Genomic DNA, 24,128 nt, shown 5'->3' with positions numbered 1-24,128 from the left:
AAGATTTCAACCTTAAACGTTGATTCGAATATGTGTTAATCATATGATTCAGGGTAATTGTATGGACCAGATCGTAAGTTATGTTTATGGGCCGATTCAGAATAGACTCGATAACTATTCAGTATGATAATGAACTAACCCAATATGCCTGGAGTGTATTCATAGTGGATATTGAGAGCCATTGGGTTCGATTAGGACTGGTCATACGAGATTAGTTCTCTCGTAAAAAAAAAATTAGCGAATTTTTTTTTCAAATTTCATGCTTTTCAGTCTTGAATCACTGATAATCTGTTTTTTTAACTGCTATCTCTAATACATATTTGAATTTCAGAAGTCAGAACATTGAACACAAGACAAATCTAGTATATATCTTTAATACATATTTGAATTAAAGAAAATTGAGAATTACCCTTTTTACATATAATAGTTACCCACTCACAAAGTAATATCTATATTTTCCCTTTATTTCCATTTTATATACTTATATACTTTTTTAATTAGCATTGCACCACCTTTTCCATATAAATGCGCACAAACTTGTGAATTAACAAAAAATAACAGCATTGTTACGGAAGCAAATCTACTTCTCCTTTGTGAAGAACAAAATGGATTATGATGGTGATGGAAGCCAAGACAACCAACACTATACTTCAGTAAACGCCATGTCAAAAGAGAAGAGGATTTGTCATCGTCACAGTCCTCAACAGATCCAGATGCTAGAAGCGTAAATCTACTTATCAATCTTTATTAGTTTTGAAAATTTGTTGACTTTTAAATCACTGATTTTTAATTTCTTATGAATGAAGGTATTTCAAAGAATGTCCTCATCCAAACGAATCACAGAGACAAAAGTTCTGCAATGAGTTAAACCTTGAGATAGACCAAGTCAAATTTTGGTTTCAGAACAAAAGAACTCAAAGCAAAGTAACTATCTTAGCAAATCCTTTATATTTAATATTAAACTAAATTTTATTTTATTAATATTTTTTCATTTGCTATAGGCTCAAGATGAGAGAACTTCAAACATATTGCTTCGTGCAGAAAATGAAAAGCTCCAATGTGAGAATGCTGCGATGTTAGAGGCTTTAAAGAATGTGACTTGTCCACCTTGTGGCGGTCCTCCATTCGGCAGAGAGGAACGCGAACCTAATCTCCATAAGCTGCGTCTAGAAAACCCTCTCTTCAAAGCGGAGGTAATCATTCGATTTCATTTCTCTAAACTGTTTTTAAAACTGGACCGAACTGAACCGGATTCGACCATGAACTTACTTAATTAGATTGGATCTAATAATTGGTTCGATCATGAATTAGTCAGGTAGCCGGATTGGATCTCAGAATTATTAAACCAACACATATATCAATATTAGAATTTTGTGATATTTGTTTGATCCATCATCATATTATTCATGTTGATTTATGAAACAAAATGATATTTATCTCTACCCGAACATGATAATATAACTTAAAAATTAGATACTGGTATGTTGAATATGATTACACGTATCAGATCAATAGTAAACTATTGGTTATATGATGTATATATTTATTTATGTATTAACGATTGCTCAATATAATAATTTTGTAAACTCTACTTATTAGCGAGAAAATTATTTTCAAACAAAGTAATCCATTATAATAGTTTTTTTTTTCTAACGGCTTTCACCATTATAATAATTAAAGCAATGGAGTAGTAGTATCATGAAAATGCATTTTTTTTTTGTTTCTAACTGATAATCCATACTAATACATATGTTTTAAAATAAATTTTAGAGTGACAGCTTGGCGGCAGCCAAGAACAAGTATCAACAAACCATGTTGGACTCACTCACTTCTGTTCAAAGACAGCAAACTTTTGAAGCTCTCACCTCATACGGAATGAATCCATACAATCCCTTCGAGCAACCTAGCCCATCAGAATCTCAAACCATCCAACCACAACTACTACCCCAAATGGATATACCGCAGCTGTCTGAAACTGCGGCAATTGCGGTTGAAGAGCTTAAGCAGCTATTTCTTACCGATGAAGCTCTTTGGGTTATGTCGTCTATCGATGGAACATATGTGATTGATCAAGAGAGCTATGAGAAGTTCTCGCACTCAATCAAACATTTCAGGAACTTGAGTGCTCGTGTCGAGTCTTCTAAAGATGTCACGGTGGTTCCTATTGAGGCAACAAGCTTGATTGATATGTTCTTAGATTTGGTATGTATTCAATTATGCAAAATAAATACAAATTAACTGCTGCATTTGCATTTGATATCTGTTTTTAATATGAATTCTCAAACTTTATATTATACATATTTTTCTGAATCAATTAGAAGACAATGCATTATAATCGGACATTTCTTCTTATTTTTGCAGTTTTCAATGGTTTAAATGTGTTTTGGAAAAAAATGATACACTCCTTAGAGCTGGACATAGTTATAGACAAATGTGACATGCACTTTTTTATTGTAGGAGAAATGGAAAATGCTTTTTCCAACGATCGTGAACAAGGCCAAGACGATTCATACGCTCGGATCCGAGCTTCCAATAAAAGAAAACTGCAATGTCTTGCAAATGGTAAAAAGTATTTTCACTGTGGAACTTAAAAACGTTATCAACCAAATTAGTTATGAACTATATATGGTCCTACTCTAAAATCTGATTCGATCTTAATATATGTGATATATTTTTGAATGTTGATAGATATGGGAGCAACTACACATATTGTCGCCACTAGTGCCACCAAGGGAGTTTATGATTGTAAGATGCTGCCAACAGATCGGTGAAAGGCTCTGGATTATTGCTGATGTGTCACAACACATCGTTAACTCTGACCAATCGATCAGTCCATCTTGTTATAAACGTCCTTCTGGTTGTCTCATCCGATCCTTGCCCAATGCTCACACCGAGGTGTCTATTGCCTCGAACGACCTCAACATGTCTATCAATCCGTACAAATGTATACATTATATTATCTTATTTGATGTTACTGGAATATTCCAGGTAAGGTGGATAGAGCATGTGGAAGTGGACCATACAGCCGATACACATAGGATGTATCGAGAGCTTGTAAGCGGCGGTTCGGGCTATGGAGCTAGGCGTTGGATCGTCACCCTTGAGAGAATGTGTGAGAGAATGGCTCTCTCCACCATCCTAATCATGCCGGCTACTGACTGGAGTGAAAGTATGTTTCAAGTATTCTTAACTTTACTAATTATATATATTTCTTCTTATAATTAATATTTTAATTTGTGATAGTGAAAAAGTCTCACAGGTATCAAAGAAATTTAACTTAACATTATAATGTTGGATAAGTTGTATTTTAATTTGTGATAGTGGAAAAAGTCTCACTGATGTTAATGATAAAGCTATAATGTTTTGGCAGCTATACCGACAGTGGAAGGAAGAAAGAGTGTGATGAAATTAGGGGAAAGAATGGTAAAAATCTTCAACGAAATGTTGATCATGTCCGGAAAAGTTGAGTTCCCGCAGCAATCGAAATGTGGAGTCAGAATCTCGATCCGGATGAACATGGAACCCGGTCAACTACCCGGTTTAGTTGTCAGTGCTGCATCTTGTCTCTCAATCCCTCTCACTCCTTTGCAAGTCTTCAACAGCCTGAGAAGCAACGACACTCGTCACCAGGTTTCTTTATTTTATTTTTATTCTACGACAAAAGGCCATTCTATAGGTTTCTTTATTTCCTTTGCATGCATGCATTATTATCGACAATATAGTATATACGATGAAGGACCAATGGTCTGGAACATCTAATATATGCTATTATCCCTATTGAAAGCTTCAGATTAGCATCTTTTTCCCTCTTACCGTTGTCTTGAGTCGCATCTTAACAACAAACCACGTTTGCATGCAAACAGTGGGACGTTCTTTGTCATGGAAACGCTATCACTGAGACCGCTCGCATTTCCACCGGATCAAGTGGAACAAACTACATCAACCTACTCCAGGTACATACAATCCCTGAACTGTCTCTTAATAACTAATCTTTGGTTGTTGTATACATAAATCATCTAATAATCTTTACTTGTATTTATATCCAATATTAGCCTACGCCACCGTGGGATATTGGACAAAATATGGTACAAGAACCACACAAGAAGATGATGGTGCTACAAGAGTGTTACATGGACGCATTAGGAGGCATGATAGTGTACTCTCCTCTCGACATGGCTACAATGAGTATCGCTGCCTCTGGGGAAGTCGACCCCTTGAATATTCCAATCCTTCCTTCTGGCTTCACCATCTCAAGCGACAACAATCGGGGAACTGTACTCATGTTGGCTTTTCAGATCCTTATCTCTGATGAAAACAGTAAGACCAGAAATGTGAGTGAGAATGCAGCGGACAGAGTGAGTAGATTGATCAGCCAAACTGTTCAAAGCATCAAGGTCATGCTCAATTGTCCTCCTGAGTGAGAGAATATTCTCTAGAGGATTCTCTTTTGTTCTTTTTTTTTTCTTTTGGTTTTGAGAGAATATACTATTTTGTTTTATTTATGCTTTTGGTAGAGATATTTTTATTTATGCTGGATTTTGGATGATTTGATTGCTTGTGATGATTTTTCAAAGACATGATTTTTATGTTTTTCTTTTAAAATGTTTTTATTGTTTGGGCCTTTTGGTTGGTTATTATAATTTTTCCATAGAAAATGTTTAAACTCAGAAATCAAAAACATTTTTTTTACGGTTAACTCAAAATTTTAAAATTAAAATACCAAAAAAATACTGACAGTAATTCTGTACAATTTTCTATTTAGTCAAAATAATTGATTTTTTTTTCGGAGTAATAAAACAATATGAAAGTATTTAAAAATATAAGAAAATATATACTATTAAAGCAGAATCCCTAATAAGATTATGTCCATGGATTTCATGTTATTTAGAAAGCATTGCCATTTATTTATTTATTTATTTTTAAAATTTAAATTCACCCAAGTCATTAAAACCAATTATATTGCTACCAAACATATAATTAAAATCGGCTCCACTTACTTATATTATAGATTTTGTTCCTAGAAAATAGGTAAATTTTAATTCAATGGTGAATCACTTATTTGCATCTTATTAAATTTATTGGTTAGTTTCTAAAACATTAGAAAACCTAAATATTATAAGTTGGTATCGCTGAAAAATATAGAAAAATTTTTAGGTGAATTTTGCAACAACAAAAGAATTTGGGGGCTCAAAATTAATATTTTGCATAGATATTGGTAATCCAAAACATATAGAAAAACTATTAAACAAATTCACAAAACACATGATATAAATTTTAAGTACAAATTCATATGTTATAAAAATAAATATTTTAAAAGAGACAATTCCGCGTTTTCAAAGAATGAATAAATTAAAAAATATACAGTAGAATTATATTTAAAAAAACATTTTTACAATTATATGACGATTGATCTAGAAATTTTAAAATCATTTTCAACATAGATTTATTATTTGAAGATATATTTATTATAAGATAAGAAAAATATTTAATTTTTGTGTATAGGTATTAATTATTATTTTTTGAAATTTGAAATTTATATTAATTTTATTATAGTATTATTTGTTGTATATAATATATATTGCATAAAACTTATATGTGATTTTAGATATAATATTAGTAAATCTCATAAAAATATACGAAGTGTTAAGTAAATATAAAGATAAGTTCATTGCGAATATAAAACAAACAATATAATAATAGGTTCTTACTTATATAAAATATGTATAGATATAAATTATTAATTTATAATTTTAATGAAACCATATATTTACATAGAATTTTCTAAAAAATATTATCGTTTTGTGTCAAATTTTGAACCAGTCCAAGTTGGGACAGACGAAATTTATTAATTTATAAAGATTATTAATTATCGAATATTAATTTATAGAGGTTCTACTGTATGTATTACATAATGAAATGTTAAAACATATTTTATTATAATTTAGAATTAGTTATCTTACAATACTAAAAGTCGAATATATTCAACATTCAGCCTATCCATGTAAGCATAAAAATTTAACCAATCAATTTTTATACTTTTGCCACATCAGCAGTAGAACCTAAGTTTTTATTTACGAATGAATCGATGGAGCTCTTTAATTCCGTTGAAACTAATAGTCTCTTCACCTTTCTTTATGTCTCATTGTTATCCCTTTAATTACAAGTATTTATGTCTTCCTCTTCACTTCTATTCACAGATTCATTAAACCGACAATAAAGTTTTGAGTCTTTGACCTTCACTGATCTTTCTCTCACACTCTCATAATTAGATCAGCCACAATGGTCTGTGGAAGGGACGCTTCGGAGATGGGGTAGGAGGTTGCCCAAGCTGCAAAGAAGACGGGACGCCTTGCCTAAACACATGGCAGCACTGTGAGTTCTTGATTTCGTCTTAGGTTTTAATCAAATCTTTGCAGTTTGCACTCAGGTTTAGCTATCATTAAAAGGTTTATTCTTTGGAACTCTGAATTATTTTCTTATAATCGATCTTTAGTTTTTATCAGTGAGAATTGCACCGAGTTTTTCTGATGCTGCTATGCACATCATTGCAGAAGGAGGATACAAAAAGATTTGCCGATAAACGTTTAAGAATGTTCTCAAAGAACATCTTTAAAACTCTTTTCAATGTTACCTGTCAACCTCAGTGACTGATTAGCTATTTTCTGAATATGTTTCAGGTTTCCGTTCGACGCCAGAAGTCTACCGGAGAGATTTTTCACGGCGAGACCTTTAGTGACATGATTCACAATCACCGGGAAGAGAATTGCTGGTGAAACAAAAAAAACTTCAAACTTTAACAAGTCTCTGATTTTGTTAGGGATCAAACATGTGAGTTTCACAGATGTTAAGAGTGAAGTAATAGACTTTAGCTTATGGGGATGAATTGTCAGTAACAGAGCTTGAAATTCCATGACATGTAGTTGTATCTCCGAGAATTGCCTCGCATTGCATCATTGTCAAGGATTTGTCTCTATGATGTTCCTGAAAGGTAAAGCCTCTCCAGAGATGTTTACCTGAGTTTTCCATGAGAGGAGAGCCTGACCTTCTTTATTTATATGGAGAAACATGGGATGGAAATAAAGCAGAGGAGTTTAGGAAAGGAAGAAGAAAGAACAAAAAAAAGTGTGTTATGTGGGTATCTTCATATGAGTCATGAGTCTCTTACACATGTTTTTTAAATGAAATTGTGAATTGGTTTATATTTCTCTCTCAAGTTGAACATGTGGCGAGGGAAGAGAAGTCAGTGGGTGGTGCAGCTTATATATCGACAATCATATTCAGTCCTCTCATTGTTGTTAAGGTTATGTGTATCAGGTCTGCAATTCATGTTATCTAATATATGATGAAATTGGTATTAAAACTGCAATTCTTGTTAAGTTCTACATGCCATTTGTTTAACCGCACATGTGTTAATATCCTCTCAAGTCGCAGCTTCTATCTGTTAGTTCAACTTCAAGTGTTACATTATCTTTTCCACTAGCAACGTTATTTGGCACCAGTGAGACTTGGGAAGAGATAACGTGCCGTGTTTGGGAATATATATATATATATATATATATAAAATAAACTCAACAATATAGAGGTGTATATTGAGATACTCTGGTTTTACTTTATTTTCTGGAATTGGATTTGACATTTTTTGTATGTTTAGAGGTTTTTGAATGGCTATCAACAGAAAAAAAACTAAACACCTTTGTTCTACTTCTCAATATGATTACAGGACCTGGCAAATCCAATGGCTATTCAGTGTGATGAGAAGCACCGTCATCCTCTTGGGTGTGAAAGCATTCAGCTGTGGGGATAAATGAGATGCTAATGCGCCAAATGTACAAGCAGTCTGTGATAAATAATGATTTTAAAGTCATTTATTCAACTCTCTCAGACTATGATGTTCGATATTATTATCTCTCAACTTTTAAAGGTAAGCGACCAATTTCTTTTTGAATCCTAGACTGCGCATTCTTCAGGTTTGTATTACTCTCCTTCAAATATAATATTGTATTGCTAGGGGAGGTCTCTAAACATGATCGTACATGTTACTGATTTAGTGAAGATTCTCACTGATTCCTTTTCATCCCAGGTTTTCTCTTTCTATGTGATTGAAGAGCTCGACAAAGCTTCACTGAAGCGGAAAGAGCTTGAACGGTCTGAAGTAAAAAGCAGTCTTCCATTGTGGACAGTATTTAATGGCTCCACAGATCCCATTTTCTCTAACTGTGAGTGACAATGGACGCTTGGAGAAGACGACGAGCATTTGTGCGGATCAACGAGGGAAATTGACGTCACCTCTGTTGTAGTCATGATTATCATCGCCATAGCCGCCACTGGAGTCTTAAATAATGTGGTAGGAGGAGGATAAGAAAAGGGGTTAGGGTGTTGGAAGACTGGCGTTGAAGATGGGTGCGAGGGAGAGATATACAGAGAGAAGGAATATGAAATTGCGGGAGAGAAGAGATGACGCTGTTGTTTTCCTCTACAGATTTCTAGAGATGGATAAGCTTCACAACATTTTATGACTCTCTCTCTCTTTTGATTCGGCTCACTTCTTCTAGAAAAGGTTTTGGGTTTGTTCCACGAAGAACCAACGTAGCAAATTCGCTTAAAACAAAAGAAATGATAAAAGTATGTTGCAGGTAGATACAACATGAGTCAGAAAAGTATCATGCAGAAAACCTATATCTTTTCTAGATTAAGTCATGGACCTGAAGCTCCACAAATATGACCATGTTCATTGGCTTCACCACTGTGGATGTATTTTTATCCCCGCTTCCTATGCTGAAGATAAAAAAAGATAGCATTTTAGTCAATGAAAAAAAGAACGCCAAATGCATAATCATGAATGTACCAGTCCATAACGTTCATAACATCCATAACCAATGGTTTTCTTTCAGATGTTACAAGCAAGCCCGCAGCAGAAGGATATAAACCAGACTATAGAAAGGATATTAAATTTTTATTTTGTCACTCACTCAAACAGGAGCAAAGTTACAAAGAAATACACTAGGCAAAAAAATGGACAAACAAAAAGAGAAGAAATTACAAAAGATAGGGATGATGACTACAATGTGTGTGTATATATGTTTTTATAAAATTCTTTGTTGAAATAGATTTGAGATTTATTTAGAAATTTCATTTGTGGTGGATTTGATAAGTAACAGCTAAATTTAGTTTGGCCTTCCAAACCAACTGAACACTTATTTATGAAGTTATTTAAATAGTTACATATAACAACTGAATACGACAGTTTCTAAGTTTATGAAAAGATTAACACAAAAAATTAGATTGTGTCCTATGATATCAAAAAAACTATTTTATAAGTGCATTTACAACCAAAAAAGAAAAAAAAATCCAGTAGTAAAGAAAGAAAAGAAAGTTTATTTAACAAGCGATGATGAGGAGGACGATGCCAAGAAAGAAGAGCATAGGTTCCTCATTTAGTAAGCATGAGTGAGGGATCTTATTTTTCGGCAAAGAAGCTTAGCTTATTTCTGAAAGAAAAAAATGTCAAGTTTTTTCAGAGAAGCCCGATTTTTTCTTTGGTTTGGTTTTGTTTATGTCCTATTTTAATTTGTATTGTGTTCTCATGAACTATGCCCCGATTTGGATGACAATACTCTTTTGCAGTTTTGGTCAAACTAAGTTTACCTAGCTGTAAACTTAGTTAGACCAATGAACTTAATTTCTCAATTGAAATAAACCAAGTAAGAAGCCAGTTAATATGTTGGTTTGTACTTCCTTTTGAGGACGGAAGACCTATAAACGTGAGCTCAATAATTCTAAAGCCATAACAATGGTTAGATCATTTATAAATTTATCGATTATTTTACAGCAAAATAATCAAAATAAAATAGATTTCTGAACATTACTAAAGTTTAATAACTGTCAGTACATTTTTCTGACCATACTATACACAATTTTCAATGTATAAAAACACAACTAATTGTGAGTTTTAACCATTTTGAATTCATTGAAAAAAACAATGAATACAAACAAAATTAGATTTTTTATTATTTTGTAACTTATGATAAATTCTAATGTACATTTACAAATACAAATGTTAAGCTATAAATACTAAAACTATAGACAAAAACCCGGGAGTAGCCCGTGACAGCCCCTAGTCATTTTAATAGAAAAATAAAAGCGCGGTTCAAACTCTACTAACACCTATTATTTTAGCTAGTGACCAAAAAAATATCTAAAATTAGTGAAAAAGCTAGAGAAATGGAAATAAAGTTGACGGTAAACCGGATGGACATGCAGATTAACACGTGTAAATTTGTAATTGGTAAAGAGAAGAAAATGTGTATATATTAACGGTGTCAGCATTTGGCGGTTGCGACTATAAACTTCCTGGCATGCCGCGGTGGTACGATTCCTCAAACAAGCGTCGTCTCCCAAATGAAGATTCCATACTTTCCATATGTGGGACAACACAATCATCCCACTCACAATCATGCTCAAGCCTCATGTCCACAACTTTCCCCTTCCTTCGTGTTCTATGTGCCAGATTTGCTAGTTGAATAATATCTCGTATAATTATATCATTTCACTTTGTGGTATATAGACTGCATAGCTGGGGAGAATTTATAATCTCAAATTAATTAAGTTAAATGTGTTATGATACAGAAGTGAAAAGTCTATTCTACAACATATGTTTAGTATAACAAAATTGAGCACATGAGTTTTTTTTTTACTTTGTATCCCCACGCGCACGCGCTATAAAGGAGAGAACCTTCTCTTTTGAACGTAACTTGTCACATCGAAAAAATATCACTGTAGCATGGTTATATTCTTTATTTATGCGTTCCTTATGAATATCCAGCAAATTACCCCTTTCGAATAACCCAAAATCTTTTTCCTTAGACCAGGTAAAATCTTACTACATTTGAGAATGTGGACTTAAATAATTTTTTATTACTTAATAAATATATATTCCGTAAATAAAATATTAAAAGCCAACTTTTAATTATATAAATACATAAATAGTTGGAAATACAGCTAATGACATATTATTAGTACTTTGCTTTTTCTTTTCTCTAATTTAAAATGGGCTACCCGCGCGGCCCACGCCAGACACCACCTCAAATCACGACGAGTTGAAAAAAAGATAATAATTAAAATAAATATATAATTATCACTTCAGAAACCTCATCCCCTCCTCATTTCGCTTACTCTCTCTCTCTAGACTCGCATCCCCTAATAAGAGGAGAGAGACAGCTTTTCAACCCTAGTTTTTCCCGCCGCCACCTGCCATGGCTACCGACGCGAATCAGCAAGCCCAGCTCGCGATGGTCCTCGGCTCCGATACGGCGCCGTTCGAGACTCTCATCTCCCACCTCATGTCCTCATCCAACGAGCAGCGCTCCTCCGCGGAGGCTCTCTTCAATCTCGCCAAGCAGACCAATCCAGACACCCTCGCCTTGAAGCTCGCTCACCTCCTCCAGCTCTCCCCTCACCCCGAGGGCCGCGCCATGGCCGCCGTCCTCCTCCGCAAGCTCCTCACGCGGGACGACGCTTACCTGTGGCCGCGCCTCTCCCTCCCCACTCAATCCTCCCTCAAATCGTCGATGATGTCTTGCATCCAGCGCGAGGAGGCGAAATCGATCTCGAAGAAGATCTGCGACACGGTCTCCGAGCTTGCCTCCGGGATCCTCCCGGAGAACGGATGGCCTGAGCTGTTACCGTTCGTTTTCCAGTGCGTGGCGTCGGATTCGTCGAAACTGCAGGAATCGGCGTTTTTGATCTTGGCGCAATTGTCTCAGTACGTTGGGGAGACTCTGACTCCTCACATCAAGCATCTACACGGCGTCTTCCTCCAGTGCTTGAGTAGTAACGCCGTTAGCTCCGACGTTAAAATCGCGGCGCTTAACGCCGTTATTAGTTTTGTTCAGTGTCTGTCAAACTCCACGGAGCGTGATAGGTTCCAAGACGTTTTGCCTGCGATGATCAGGACGTTGACCGAGTCCCTCAACAACGGGAACGAAGCGACCGCGCAGGAGGCGCTTGAGCTTTTCATCGAATTGGCTGGTACCGAGCCACGGTTCCTTAGACGGCAGCTTGTTGATATCGTTGCCTCGATGCTTCAGATCGCTGAGGCTGAATCCCTAGAGGAGAGCACGCGCCACCTGGCGGTTGAGTTTCTGGTGACTCTGGCTGAGGCGCGTGAGCGTGCTCCTGGGATGGTTAGGAAACTGCCTCAGTTTATTGACAGGTTGTTTGCGGCTCTTATGAAGATGCTCGAGGATATCGAGGACGATCCTGCTTGGTACAGCGCTGAGACTGAGGACGAGGACGCTGGTGAGACGAGCAACTACAGTATGGGTCAAGAGTGTTTGGATCGGTTAGCGATTGCCTTGGGAGGGAACACTATTGTTCCGGTTGCGTATCAGCAGTTTTCTGCTTACTTGGTTGCCTCTGAGTGGCAGAAGCACCACGCTTCTTTGATTGCGCTTGCTCAGATTGCTGAAGGTTGCTCGAAGGTAGATGCTTTGTGATGGCAACTGGCATTGTTTATTGGGCGAGGAATTGCCATCATACATATTAGTTTGGTGTTTTCTTTTTGGATCTTGAATATCTTGAACTTTGATGTAGGTGATGATTAAAAATCTAGAGCAAGTGGTGTCCATGATCTTGAGCCAATTTCAAAGTCCTCATCCTCGCGTAAGGTGGGCAGCCATTAATGCGATTGGACAGTTGTCTACAGATTTGGGTCCAGATTTGCAGAACCAACATCATCAGAGAGTGCTCCCTGCACTTGCTGCTGCTATGGATGATATCCAGAATCCACGAGTGCAGGTCAGATCCCTGCTAAACCTGTTTATCTGAGTATATTATCTTCTGACGTTTTCCTAAAGCAGTATTCTGTGATCTTATGTAGGCTCATGCTGCTTCAGCAGTACTCAACTTTAGTGAAAATTGTACGCCTGAAATACTGGCACCTTATTTAGACGGAATTGTGAGCAAATTGCTTGTGCTCCTACAAGTAAGTCAATTGTGCAACTTTTTTTTTGCAAGAAATAACTAATGGATTACGCTCAATGATTTAACTTTGGAGTATAATGTTGTTACAATTAGAATGGAAAGCAAATGGTGCAAGAAGGAGCGTTGACAGCTCTTGCTTCAGTTGCTGATTCATCGCAGGTATATGCGAACAAGTTATGTTGCATCTATTATTTTCCTTTCATGCAACTCTTGATCTGACATTATCTAAATTCGCAGGAACACTTCCAAAAGTACTATGATGTTGTCATGCCTTATCTCAAAACTATTTTGATGAACGCAACTGACAAATCAAAGCGGATGCTTCGTGCCAAATCCATGGAATGCATCAGTCTTGTTGGAATGGCAGTTGGAAAGGACAGATTTAAGCAAGATGCTATCCAGGTATGGGTCAAATCAATTTTCAAAATTGATGTTATATGCTGTAATCTTATTTTTGTACTATAGAGATTATTCCCGTCAACCTATCTAATATGATTTTCGTTCTATTCATATGTCGCATGAAACGATTTTACATGTCTGTTCCAGGTCATGGAAGTGCTTATGTCATTGCAAGGTTCTGAATTGGAGGCAGATGATCCAATAACGAGTTATATGTTACAGGTGAATTCTGATTACAACTTGCTAGGCTGATATGGTAAATTCACTTGCTTACATTTACCTTACATTTTCATAGGCATGGGCTCGGCTTTGCAAGTGTCTAGGCCAAGAGTTCCTCCCATACATGAGTGTGGTGATGCCTCCTTTGCTTCAGTCAGCTCAACTTAAACCAGATGTAACAATTACATCTGCTGATTCAGAAGATGAAGCAGATGATTCTGATGATGAAAGGTTTTCCATTCTTCTTTACACTTCCGTCTGATTGTTGTGATGTCTCTCTACCCTGCTTTTATTATATCGTATGCCTTGGCATAAAAACTATTTTTATTTTGTTGTGAAAAAAGTCATGAGTAATCTTTCTGTTCCCCTATTATGATGTGACATGTTTTAATGTTTTGTTTAATGCAGCATGGAGACGATTATCCTGGGGGACAAAAGAATAGGAATCAAAACGAGTGTCCTAGAGGAAAAAGCCACAGCTTGTAACATGCTTTGTTGCTATGCTGATGAGTTAAAAGAAGGATTTTTTCCCTGGGTTGATCAGGTTAGTATGGTTAGATAACTCCAATTTTTGTGACTATCCGCTATTGTTCTTGGGACTAGGTAGACTGATTTTGTATATTGTAGGTTGCACTTACACTGGTTCCTTTGCTAAAATTCTATTTTCACGAAGAAGTTAGAAGAGCTGCTGTGTCAGGTAAATCAGTAAACATATTATCCTTTTTTTTTGTCAACCCCTAACTCAATCTTTTTTGGATTATAAACGCATAATTCTAATTAATTGTATATCTTTTCTTTCTAGCCATGCCGGAACTAATGCGCTCAGCCAAACTGGCAATAGAGAAAGGACAACCCGGTGGGCCCGATATATCATATTTGAAGCAGATTTCTGACTACATTATTCCAGCCATGCTGGAAGCTTTGCATAAAGTTAGTGTATATTTTGTTCTTTTTCTTCTTCTTTTTTTCTCTTTTGGCTTTGATCTATTTCTGATGATTGAATTTTATGTAGGAGCCTGATACAGAGATCTGTGTCAGTATGTTGGAAGCTCTCAATGAATGCTTGCAGGTAACTTTTCATCAGCAATGAAGAGTAAATTTTAAACATTCCTTGTACTATGTGCCGCATGTCCCTCTCCAGCATTTCGATTTGGTAGTTTTGTATGTGATAGATAACTTATTTTGAATGAATTCTTTATTATGTGCCTCTTAGAGTTAATCGTAGCATTGCATTTGGAAATGGTATCTTATAACCTGTCACTGTTTTTCAGATCTCTGGAAATCTTTTGGACGAAGGGAAAATTAGATCCATAATTGATGAAGTAAAGCAAGTGATGACAGCAAGCTCTAGTAGGAAGCAAGAGAGGGGAGAGAGGGCCAATGCTGAAGATTTTGACGCTGAAGAGGGAGAGCTCATTAAAGAGGAAAATGAGCAAGAGGAAGAAATTTTTGATCAGGTTAGTTTTCTATGATTCAACCCTTGTCAAGTGAAAGTATGATGAAGTTATACAATCTTCAATGCTCTTTTTCGAATTTTTCTGCACATAGGTTGGAGAAATATTGGGAACACTGGTAAAGACATTCAAGGCCTCGTTTCTGCCTTACTTCGATGAATTATCCTCTTATTTAACTCCTATGTGGGTAAGTGGCCGTCATCACTCAAGTCTTCCTTTTTGGTGCTGCATGATATTAAGTGGAGAATTTTATTGTCAAGAGTATCTTTTGTTTTTGTTATAGGGAGAATCTCGTGTATTTCCTATAATATATAACTAGATTGATGTAGCACAAGTGAATAACTGTGGAAGATTTTAGCACCATGGTTCAAATGAATAGACTTTCTAAATATGTGTAGTTCAGTTCAGGTGAATAGAGTTTCTAAAATATGTGGCTGTGGGAATGGCGCTGATACAATATCTTCTTAGTTCGCCTGGGTTTTATGTTTTAATATTGATTGTGGGTTGTATTCGTCGAGTTCAGGGAAGGGATAAAACAGCTGAAGAGAGAAGGATTGCAATATGCATCTTTGATGATGTTGCTGAACAGTGCCGTGACGCTGCCTTTAAGTAAGGATTTGCATTCACTGGATCTTTGTACATTGCACGTTTTCAGTATCTAGTGTTCTTATGCGTTTTTTTTGCTATTTGTTTATCAGATATTATGATACTTATCTTCCATTCGTACTGGAAGCTTGCAATGACGAGAGCGCAGATGTTCGACAGGTATAGCCTGCATTGTGTAACTGGTGTTTCCAGAGCTCTATACTCAATTTTATGGACTCTCTTGTTTCTCAGGCTGCCGTTTATGGGCTTGGTGTTTGTGCTGAGTTTGGCGGATCTGTATTCAAGCCTCTTGTTGGAGGTATGGAATACCTTTCGCCACTGGTAGTTCTTGAGGTATACATGCTTTGGAGCTAAGTAGTAACACGTTTTTTTTATTTCAACAGAGGCCCTGTCAAGATTAAATGTTGTGATACAGCATCCAAATGCTCGGCAGTCCGAAAATGCCATGGCATATGATAATGCTGTATCCGCTGTGGGAAAGATCTGCCAATTTCACCGTGACAGTATTGATTCTTCTCAGGTAGCTTATGATAGCTAATTAAGAGTCATCACGAATTCGTGTGGTTGCTTTTGATGATCAACAAGTTAACTTGTTTTGGGTAATATTAGGTACTTCCTGCGTGGTTGAACTGTTTGCCTATAAGTAATGATGTCATGGAAGCCAAAGTGGTTCATGATCAGCTCTGCTCAATGGTTGAGAGGTAATCAAATGGGTTTATATTATAATATGCTTAGCCTTTTTTTTTTTTTTTTTTTTGCATTCACTTGACTGTCTAAAACCATGATATCAACTTGCAGGCAAGATGTGGACCTTTTAGGCCCCAATAACCAGTATCTCCCAAAAATCTTAACAGTATTTGCTGAGGTTCGTGTAATGACTGTTCTCATATACGTTTTTCATTCGTTGATCTTTTGTACTCAAATAGAAAAATCAATGTATATATATATGGCTGGGCAGGTCCTTACAAGGAAAGATGTGGTGACGGAAGAGACGGGAGGTCGTATGGTGAATATAATAAGGCAACTGCAGCAAACACTGCCACAATCGGCATTGTCCTCAATATGGTCAACATTGAAACCCGAGCAGCAAATGGCTCTCCAATCCATGCTTTCCTCCTAAAATTCATTCCAAAATGGGGTCTCAGTCTTGTGAGCGTCGTCAGTTTTGCATTTTTAAGTGTTTATTACTACATTTCTTTTGCATTTTTCAACATTTGTTTCTTTTCTTTTTGGTGGGGAGGGATGATGAATGGGTCTATCTATCCTTCATAAGTTATGAAATGAAATGTATATTAGGAAGGAGGGATTGTTAGTGAAAAGAATGTGAATTGGGGAATGATTCCCCAAAAAGACAGGTTTGGTGCTGGCTTTTGGGTTTTGGGAGAGTGATGAAGTTTTTGGTGCTTATACGAGAAACTAAAACAGAAGGAAAGTGTCTCGATTTTTGGAGTTTTTGTCTTTGTATGCAAGTGAGAATTTTGGGGTGATTATTCTTTTTTCTCATTGCCATTGTTTATTTGTGTACTCGTTTGCTTGGCTTTTTCCAAATTGAAATAATCTTTGGTCTCTCTAGCCTGACTAAATGCCTTTTGCCCCTCCATTTTTGTCATCCATCTTCTTCCTTGGTATCGCTCATCCAGTAGCTCCATGTGAACCACGTCCTTTCCGGAAAAATGTACACAATGGTAGGTGACACATCCTTCCCATCTTCAAACTCGTCACCGTTTCCCTCCTTTCCGCACGCACTCTGACGATGTATCATGATCATGCCCGTCTTCACACTCTTGTCATCAATGGTTGGGTCCATGCATGATGAGCATTTCCCGAAGATGCACACCACATTCAGTGAAGGTTGCGGGATGTTTGCGAATTCCCTCATGAAGTAAAGTCATCCGTTGGTGTCACCAAAAAGTTGGCTTAACCATTCAAAGTATTACATAAATCCATTATGTTTAGCGGTCGGTCGTTAACGTTCACCCGCCTTCAGTAAACTTTTTTTTGGTTCATGTTACGGCTAGCCGCTTGGCTTCTCTTCGGCCAAGAAGTTGTGTGTAGCTTGCCTTTGGCTTCGGCGTTGTTATGATGATGTCGAAAATATTTGGGGTGCACTATAAGCCATTGATTCGAAACCTTTCGCAATCTCACACAGTGAACTACAAGGATGCCCCCACAAAATCGCTCGAATAGGGCTTTTGTTAAAGGATAGATATGTCACGTATGGTGAAATGTATCGTAAACTTTACGTCATTAGAGGTAGATGAACATTACATTCAATCTTTGATTCTTTATAGGAAATTTGTTTTGATGCAAGTCAAATGTGGTTTATGTATTACATCTCTTTTAAGAATTTGTATATGAAGTCCTTAAAACATAAACGAAGACTGGCCATTAGATATTTAGTCAACAAGTTTTGGAATATACAATTAATAAACGAAGAAGCTTCAGTCACACTACAAAAACCACAAAACAGAAAATGGAGAAATTTCGGCAAACTGAGAAACGTCAAAATAAATTTAAGACAACATGAATGTACTTTCAGATAACAATCCATCAGCCACTCGCATGCTTCTTAACGCCTCAAATACCACCACCATGGTTTGGAAGGAGGAGGTGGATACACCCTTCCATGTCTAGCGGGTGGTGGTGGTGGAGACCTCCTGTAGTAGTAGGCGGCTTGTGGTTTAGGAGAAGGAGGAGGAACAGCAACTGGAGGTTTATAAACCTGAGTAGGAGGAGCAACAGGAGGTTTATAGACCGGAGTAGGAGGAGCAACAGGATAACGATAAACCGGAGATGAAGGAGGAGAATATTGTGGCCGGTAACTTGTCAATAGCTTTCTGCTGTTGTCGTTTCCTTTAGCAACTGCGATTAACGTTGCAAAGAGACAAAAGAAAGTGAAGAAAAACCTTCGGGAAACCATTTGCTTGCTTATAGTTGTCTACTTAATGTCAAGATTCTTAAGACATACTTCATATAGTAAGCTAAGCATATATATATATAGTAAGCTTCATAGAGGGTTTCCACTAATCTGTGACTTTTTGTCAGAATCATAGTCAACTATATATTAAGCTCAACATGTCTTCAAATTAAAGCAATAAACACGACATGTTTGTCTTATTTATTATTTCATTTTTGTATTAAGAAATTAGAAAATGGTGCGCACGTAATATAATCATGGAACCCACATAACATAAAACATCTGCATCATCACCTAAAATAACAAGAACCAAGTCTTCAGAAAACGAGGCACCCACTAAGACAAAACATACTAGCACACAAGTGAAAGAACTCAACTTATGTATTCTTATAAATACTTACATTTCAACCATCTCTGTACAACAGATTCATACAAAAAAAAAATGGAACAAAAAACAACCCAAAAGAAGAAAACAAAAGAAAAGAGCAAAGACAACAACAAAAAGACCAAGTTCGTTGGAGTCAGGCAAAGGCCTTCAGGAAAATGGGTGGCAGAGATCAAAGACACCACACAAAAGATACGAATGTGGCTTGGAACCTTTGAAACCGCAGAAGAAGCTGCTCGAGCCTACGACGAAGCTGCCTGTCTCCTTCGTGGCTCCAATACTCGCACCAACTTCGCTAACCATTTCCCAAACAACTCGCAGTTGTCTTTGAAGATCAGAAACCTCCTTCACCAGAAGCAGAGCATGAAACAACAACAACAAAAGCAACAAAACAAACATATCTCTTCTATCGCCGAATGCAACATCAATTACACTTCGCCTGCTACTAGTCCCACGGCCAGTACCACGACCACAATGATGCCGCTCAATGATGTGTACCGCCCTGATTCAACTATCATATCACAACCAGAAACCGAAAGTATCCACTTTCCTTACTCTTGTCCCTTTGTCTCTGGATTCAACCACCAGGTCCCTATGACTCATGGAGGGGAGGAAACGCATGAACATCTCAACAATCCGTACTCAGCCGATCACCATTTGGGTCTAGCTGATATCGAAAGAGAAATATCGGCGTCCCTATATGCAATGAATGGAGCTACCACATACTACAACAACATGAATGCAGAATATGCAATTTTCGATCCTACGGATCCCATTTGGGATCTCCCTTCACTATCTCAACTCTTCTGCCCTATATGATCTCTTCTTCCATTTCCTTTTCAATTCATGTAAAGTAGAACACATCTCTACAATAGTCAATAGACATTGTAAGAAGATGAATGTTTGGTTGAAGGAAAGCTTTGACAATGAACACTTAAATTCTCAATGGTCGCTTTACCAATGAATTGAACCAAGATAAAAACACAGGACGACTAAGAAAATGCAACGAATATTGTACAAGATTGAAAAGAAACATGTAATCCACAAGAATCATAAGTAGAAACATTAATTTGAAAAAAGTTTTTGGTTGCACATTGCTTGGGAGAAGAATGTGTCAATACTCTTCACCTTCATCTTCTTCATCATCTCCACCTTCAGCGCCCACTTCTTCATAATCTTTCTCCAGTGCCGCCAAGTCTTCACGTGCCTCTGAGAATTCACCTTCTTCCATTCCTTCACCAACGTACCAGTGCACAAACGCTCTCTTCGCGTACATAAGATCAAACTTGTGGTCGATCCGTGAGAACACCTCTGCAACTGCTGTGTTGTTGCTGATCATGCATACAGCTCTCTGGACCTTAGCGAGGTCGCCTCCAGGAACAACCGTTGGAGGTTGGTAGTTGATTCCACATTTGAAACCAGTTGGGCACCTACAAAACAAAACCAAAGCAATTGTGTTTACAAAACAACACGAAGGAAGGAAACAACAGTAACTAGTTCCAATCCGTGGATCATTACCAGTCGACAAACTGAACAGTCCTCTTAGTCTTGATAGTACCAACAGCAGCATTAACATCTTTAGGAACAACATCTCCACGGTACATCAAACAACAAGCCATGTATTTCCCATGCCTCGGGTCACACTTGGCCATCATGCTAGCTGGCTCAAACACGGCGTTAGTGATCTCAGGGACCGATAGCTGCTCATGGTAAGCCTTTGCTGCTGAGATGACCGGAGCGTAAGACGACAGCATGAAATGGATACGAGGATAAGGGACAAGATTGGTCTGGAACTCGGTGATATCCACATTAATAGCTCCGTCAAACCTCAAGGACGTTGTCAAGGATGAGATGATCTGGGATATCAACCTGTTGAGGTTGGTGTAGGTAGGCCTCTCGATATCTAGGGATCTGCGGCAAATATCATAGATGGCTTCGTTATCCAAGAGGACAGCTACATCGGTGTGTTCAAGAAGGGAATGAGTTGAAAGAACACTGTTGTAAGGCTCAACAACAGCAGTAGAAACCTGAGATCAAAAAGGCAATGCATCATAACCAAAGTAGACTCAACAACTAAAAGAAACATTCAATGAGATTAAGTACCTGAGGAGAAGGGTATATGGTGAAGCCAAGCTTAGATTTTTTTCCATAATCTACAGACAAACGTTCTAGCAACAGAGACCCCAAACCAGAGCCAGTTCCACCACCAACAGCATTAAAAACCAAGAAGCCTTGTAAGCCAGTACAGTTATCCGCAAGCTTCCTCACACGGTCAAGGCAGAGGTCAACAATCTCCTTCCCAACTGCAATCACATAAAACATTAAAAGCATCCAATTTTTCAAGAATCCCTAAGAAAACAAGAAACGGATTCTCACCAGTGTAATGGCCTCTGGCGAAGTTGTTAGCAGCATCTTCTTTCCCGGAGATAAGCTGCTCCGGATGGAAAAGCTGCCGGTATGTTCCGGTACGGACCTCGTCGATAACAGTGGGCTCGAGATCGACGAAGACGGCTCTGGGGACATGCTTTCCAGCGCCGGTCTCGCTGAAGAAAGTGTTGAAAGCATCGTGCGCTACACCAACGGTCGTATCACTGCCAAGGAACCCTAATTGTTAGGCTCCTCTCTCGAAATCAAGAATCGAAATGGGGGATTAGGTTAGAATATATATACCTAGGCATCATGCCGTCAGGCTGGATCCCATGTTCGAGGCAGTAAAGCTCCCAGCACGAGTTCCCGACTTGGATCCCAGCTTGACCTATATGAATGCTGATGATCTCTCGCATCTTCTTCTTCTTCTCGCAGCAGAAACCCTAATTCTACGATCTTCTTCGGCGGAGGGAGACGGAGGAAATGAGATATATTCTTTTCATTATTGATTTTATTTGGGAGTATTTATTTATTTAGATGGGATTTGATAAATGGGTTGGGGTCCGCCAATTTTGTGACAGCCTAGCCTTATGGGACTGAGATTGAGATTAGACAAAAGTACGTGAGGTGGTTCGATCTGGATCTAGATCTGGCCGGTGTGATATTTTTATCCCCGGTTTGCAACTAAACCGGATTTGGGATTTTGTGATAAGGGTGGAAAGGAACACATTAACCGAATCAAACCGATATTTTTGGTTTAGAAATGGTTTTGATTTTTGGAATGTAACTTAATTATATATTGTGCAAGTGGCCAAACCGGAAAATTATGATACCGTGAGATTGTCCATGTTATATAAGATTTTGATTCTCTTTAATGTTTTTTTCTTTCCATATTTAGAAACTTGCAGATATTTTCGTCCATTACCGGTATTACGCCGTGTCTTTCAAAATTCGAAATAAAGGTTTTCACGTTATTGTTTTTCACGAGTGGGGCTAATTTGCTGACTTGATGTGAAAGAGGACCATAAATGATTAGGAAAGTGGGAAAGGTCACCTTTATTTTGAATTGATCAACTTGGATTAATTAAGTACGAGTAATTGAATTAGAGAAGAGGATTAACTCTCTAGTAGCTCAACATAATTTGAGAGATTGGAAGTTAATCGGCTTAGTTTAGTGGATTGATCCCTTGATTCAATAGCAGCTGAGAGCTAGGAGAATTATAATTCTACTACGCTTGGGCACAGACCGACCATAAGGAGAGTTCCACGTGGGAGATTCTTTCGTCTTCGAATACGATCCCAACATCAACAACGTAACTCATGTTTTTTGGTGCTCTGTAATATGATTTATGTGATTATCCTTTTCATAAAACCGTCTACAACACAGGTGACGATGTTGTGACTCTCACGGAACCATGTTTACACTATTTCGTCACCTCAAATCAAGCTCAATGTGTATTGGGACTGAAACTCGAAGTTCTTGTCATCCATGACCTCTCACGTCTGATTCCTCCACCAACACCTAGCAAGATCCTTCTTGTCAGAAAGACCTACAAGGTCGGAGACTCGGAATGATGGAAAATCTATGATAGTGACTTTTATAACAAGTGGAGTGAAGAGAAACAGTTTCATGTTGGAGATAATCTGATTTTTGTATACGCCAATGAAGTCAACGATGTATATGAAATCAACGGTGACCTAGAATTCATGACCTTCGACCCAACATCTCATGTAACCGTGCACAAGACAGGCACAATATTATTAGGCTTACTGAACCAGAAGTTCACTATTTTATAACCTCACGATCTGGTTATTGTGAAGCTGGACTTAAGCTTTGAGTGATTGTGAGACCACAACCAAAAGCTATTATTTTCCATAATTTTCCAAAAAAGGTGGACTTGTCAGCTAAGGAGTGTCTCAACTGGTTGAAGTCTTGAAGACTTTCAAACCCCAGCCCCATCATTAACTCATTTAACCAGCTTGGAGCTATGGTTGTCTCTTTATCTTATCTCGTAGCTTCTTTACTGCTTTGTTTCGAGAATACCTCTCTGTTGTTATCATCGTTGATTCAAAAAGTATTCAATAAAATTTCATGTTTGATTCAACGTAACAAAACTAACATACAAATTGCATAACAAAGATACCTTTATATATCTCGACAAAAACAAAAATAAGAGTTTCTATCAAATTCAATTTACCAACATTATTACAATTCCTTTTACGGCTAATTTGCTGACTTGATCGAGTGGGTGAAGAGGACCATAAATGATTAGGAAAGTGGGAAAGGTCACCTTATGTGAATTTGATCAACTTTGATTAAGTACGAGTAATTAAATTTAAGAACATGATTAACTCTCTAGTGGCTCAACATAATTTGAGAGATTGGAAGTTAATCGGTTTAGTTTAGTTGATTGTTCAATAGCAGCTGAGAGCTAGGAGAATTATAATTTTATTAGGGTCTGGTTAGTTCAAATGAAGTTGTGTGGATATGTAAAAATGGGTGGTTGCATTTTCAAATGCTACTGGTAAACAACATGAAAAAAAATGTTTATGTAATTATTGTCTCGTATTGTTGGTTTTATGGACTTGTGTGACTGTGTCATGTGCTGTAATACTTGACCTCGGTGACTTATACCAATCCGACTTATAGTGAATGTGGGTTTTAGTATCTCAAAATTATGGGCTACTTTTAGTTAGTTTTATGCTCGTTTGCAGCTCCTCGTTGTAAATACCCATGATCTTTTTCAATCGCTAAATTATCAACATATCATTATGGTTACCGTACCTTAACTCATTCTAC

At 37.4% G+C, this 24,128-nt stretch overlaps 5 protein-coding genes across 6 annotated transcripts; 3 read left to right on the top strand and 2 right to left on the bottom strand.

Moving 5' to 3' along the window:
- Positions 1-325: 325 nt before the first annotated feature.
- On the top strand, positions 326-4,471 carry LOC106379208 (homeobox-leucine zipper protein HDG8-like). The gene is made up of 10 exons (XM_022695363.2): positions 326-724; positions 807-924; positions 1,002-1,193; positions 1,771-2,202; positions 2,458-2,562; positions 2,689-2,895; positions 2,989-3,169; positions 3,371-3,630; positions 3,864-3,953; positions 4,053-4,471. The coding sequence occupies exons 1-10, from the start codon at positions 606-608 to the stop codon at positions 4,419-4,421; spliced, it is 2,073 nt and encodes a 690-aa protein (XP_022551084.2). The 5' UTR covers positions 326-605; the 3' UTR covers positions 4,422-4,471.
- A 6,673-nt stretch (positions 4,472-11,144) lies between these two features.
- Positions 11,145-17,227, top strand: LOC106380735 (importin-5-like). The gene is made up of 20 exons (XM_048746484.1): positions 11,145-12,479; positions 12,592-12,795; positions 12,878-12,982; positions 13,075-13,140; positions 13,219-13,383; positions 13,528-13,602; positions 13,676-13,830; positions 14,008-14,143; positions 14,227-14,296; positions 14,402-14,529; positions 14,612-14,668; positions 14,871-15,056; positions 15,148-15,240; positions 15,577-15,662; positions 15,752-15,818; positions 15,891-15,957; positions 16,043-16,179; positions 16,269-16,360; positions 16,458-16,524; positions 16,618-17,227. The coding sequence occupies exons 1-20, from the start codon at positions 11,253-11,255 to the stop codon at positions 16,777-16,779; spliced, it is 3,345 nt and encodes a 1,114-aa protein (XP_048602441.1). The 5' UTR covers positions 11,145-11,252; the 3' UTR covers positions 16,780-17,227.
- A 1,001-nt stretch (positions 17,228-18,228) lies between these two features.
- On the bottom strand, positions 18,229-18,579 carry LOC111202833 (repetitive proline-rich cell wall protein 1-like). Its single transcript, XM_022695840.2, has one exon. The coding sequence runs from the start codon at positions 18,577-18,579 to the stop codon at positions 18,229-18,231; it is 351 nt and encodes a 116-aa protein (XP_022551561.2).
- Positions 18,580-18,591: 12 nt separating this feature from the next.
- Positions 18,592-19,780, top strand: LOC106380739 (ethylene-responsive transcription factor RAP2-11-like). Its single transcript, XM_013820566.3, has one exon. It carries the CDS (start codon positions 18,956-18,958, stop codon positions 19,778-19,780), a length of 825 nt encoding a protein of 274 aa, XP_013676020.2. The 5' UTR covers positions 18,592-18,955.
- A 120-nt stretch (positions 19,781-19,900) lies between these two features.
- On the bottom strand, positions 19,901-21,893 carry LOC106380737 (tubulin alpha-5 chain-like). 2 transcript variants are annotated; one of them, XM_048746486.1, is made up of 6 exons: positions 21,632-21,893; positions 21,338-21,552; positions 21,065-21,264; positions 20,480-20,988; positions 20,271-20,391; positions 19,901-20,185 (listed from the first exon to the last, which is right to left on the bottom strand). In XM_048746486.1, the coding sequence occupies exons 1-6, from the start codon at positions 21,742-21,744 to the stop codon at positions 20,027-20,029; spliced, it is 1,317 nt and encodes a 438-aa protein (XP_048602443.1). In that variant the 5' UTR covers positions 21,745-21,893; the 3' UTR covers positions 19,901-20,026. The 2 variants fall into 2 exon arrangements, with proteins under 2 accessions (XP_048602443.1, XP_013676019.1); XM_013820565.3 differs by having other exon boundaries at positions 19,901-20,391; positions 21,632-21,892.
- Positions 21,894-24,128: the final 2,235 nt, after the last annotated feature.

This window comes from Brassica napus, chromosome C2 (assembly GCF_020379485.1).
Source record: "Brassica napus cultivar Da-Ae chromosome C2, Da-Ae, whole genome shotgun sequence".
Taxonomy (NCBI): Eukaryota; Viridiplantae; Streptophyta; class Magnoliopsida; order Brassicales; family Brassicaceae; genus Brassica; species Brassica napus.
Note: the sequence above shows the minus strand (reverse complement) of the source record. Positions and strands in the feature narration are given on the sequence as shown.

Coding starts and splice junctions, on each gene's coding strand:
- LOC106379208 (XM_022695363.2), top strand. CDS start 606: ATGGATTATGATGGTGATGGAAGCCAAGACAACCAACACTATACTTCA. Junction 725..806: donor CAGATCCAGATGCTAGAAGC/GTAAATCTACTT, acceptor TTATGAATGAAG/GTATTTCAAAGAATGTCCTC. Junction 925..1,001: donor ACAAAAGAACTCAAAGCAAA/GTAACTATCTTA, acceptor CATTTGCTATAG/GCTCAAGATGAGAGAACTTC.
- LOC106380735 (XM_048746484.1), top strand. CDS start 11,253: ATGGCTACCGACGCGAATCAGCAAGCCCAGCTCGCGATGGTCCTCGGC. Junction 12,480..12,591: donor TTGCTGAAGGTTGCTCGAAG/GTAGATGCTTTG, acceptor ACTTTGATGTAG/GTGATGATTAAAAATCTAGA. Junction 14,144..14,226: donor TTTTTCCCTGGGTTGATCAG/GTTAGTATGGTT, acceptor TGTATATTGTAG/GTTGCACTTACACTGGTTCC.
- LOC111202833 (XM_022695840.2), bottom strand. CDS start 18,579: ATGGTTTCCCGAAGGTTTTTCTTCACTTTCTTTTGTCTCTTTGCAACG.
- LOC106380739 (XM_013820566.3), top strand. CDS start 18,956: ATGTATTCTTATAAATACTTACATTTCAACCATCTCTGTACAACAGAT.
- LOC106380737 (XM_013820565.3), bottom strand. CDS start 21,744: ATGCGAGAGATCATCAGCATTCATATAGGTCAAGCTGGGATCCAAGTC. Junction 21,265..21,337: donor CGCCAGAGGCCATTACACTG/GTGAGAATCCGT, acceptor ATGTGATTGCAG/TTGGGAAGGAGATTGTTGAC. Junction 20,392..20,479: donor ACTGTTCAGTTTGTCGACTG/GTAATGATCCAC, acceptor TTTGTTTTGTAG/GTGCCCAACTGGTTTCAAAT.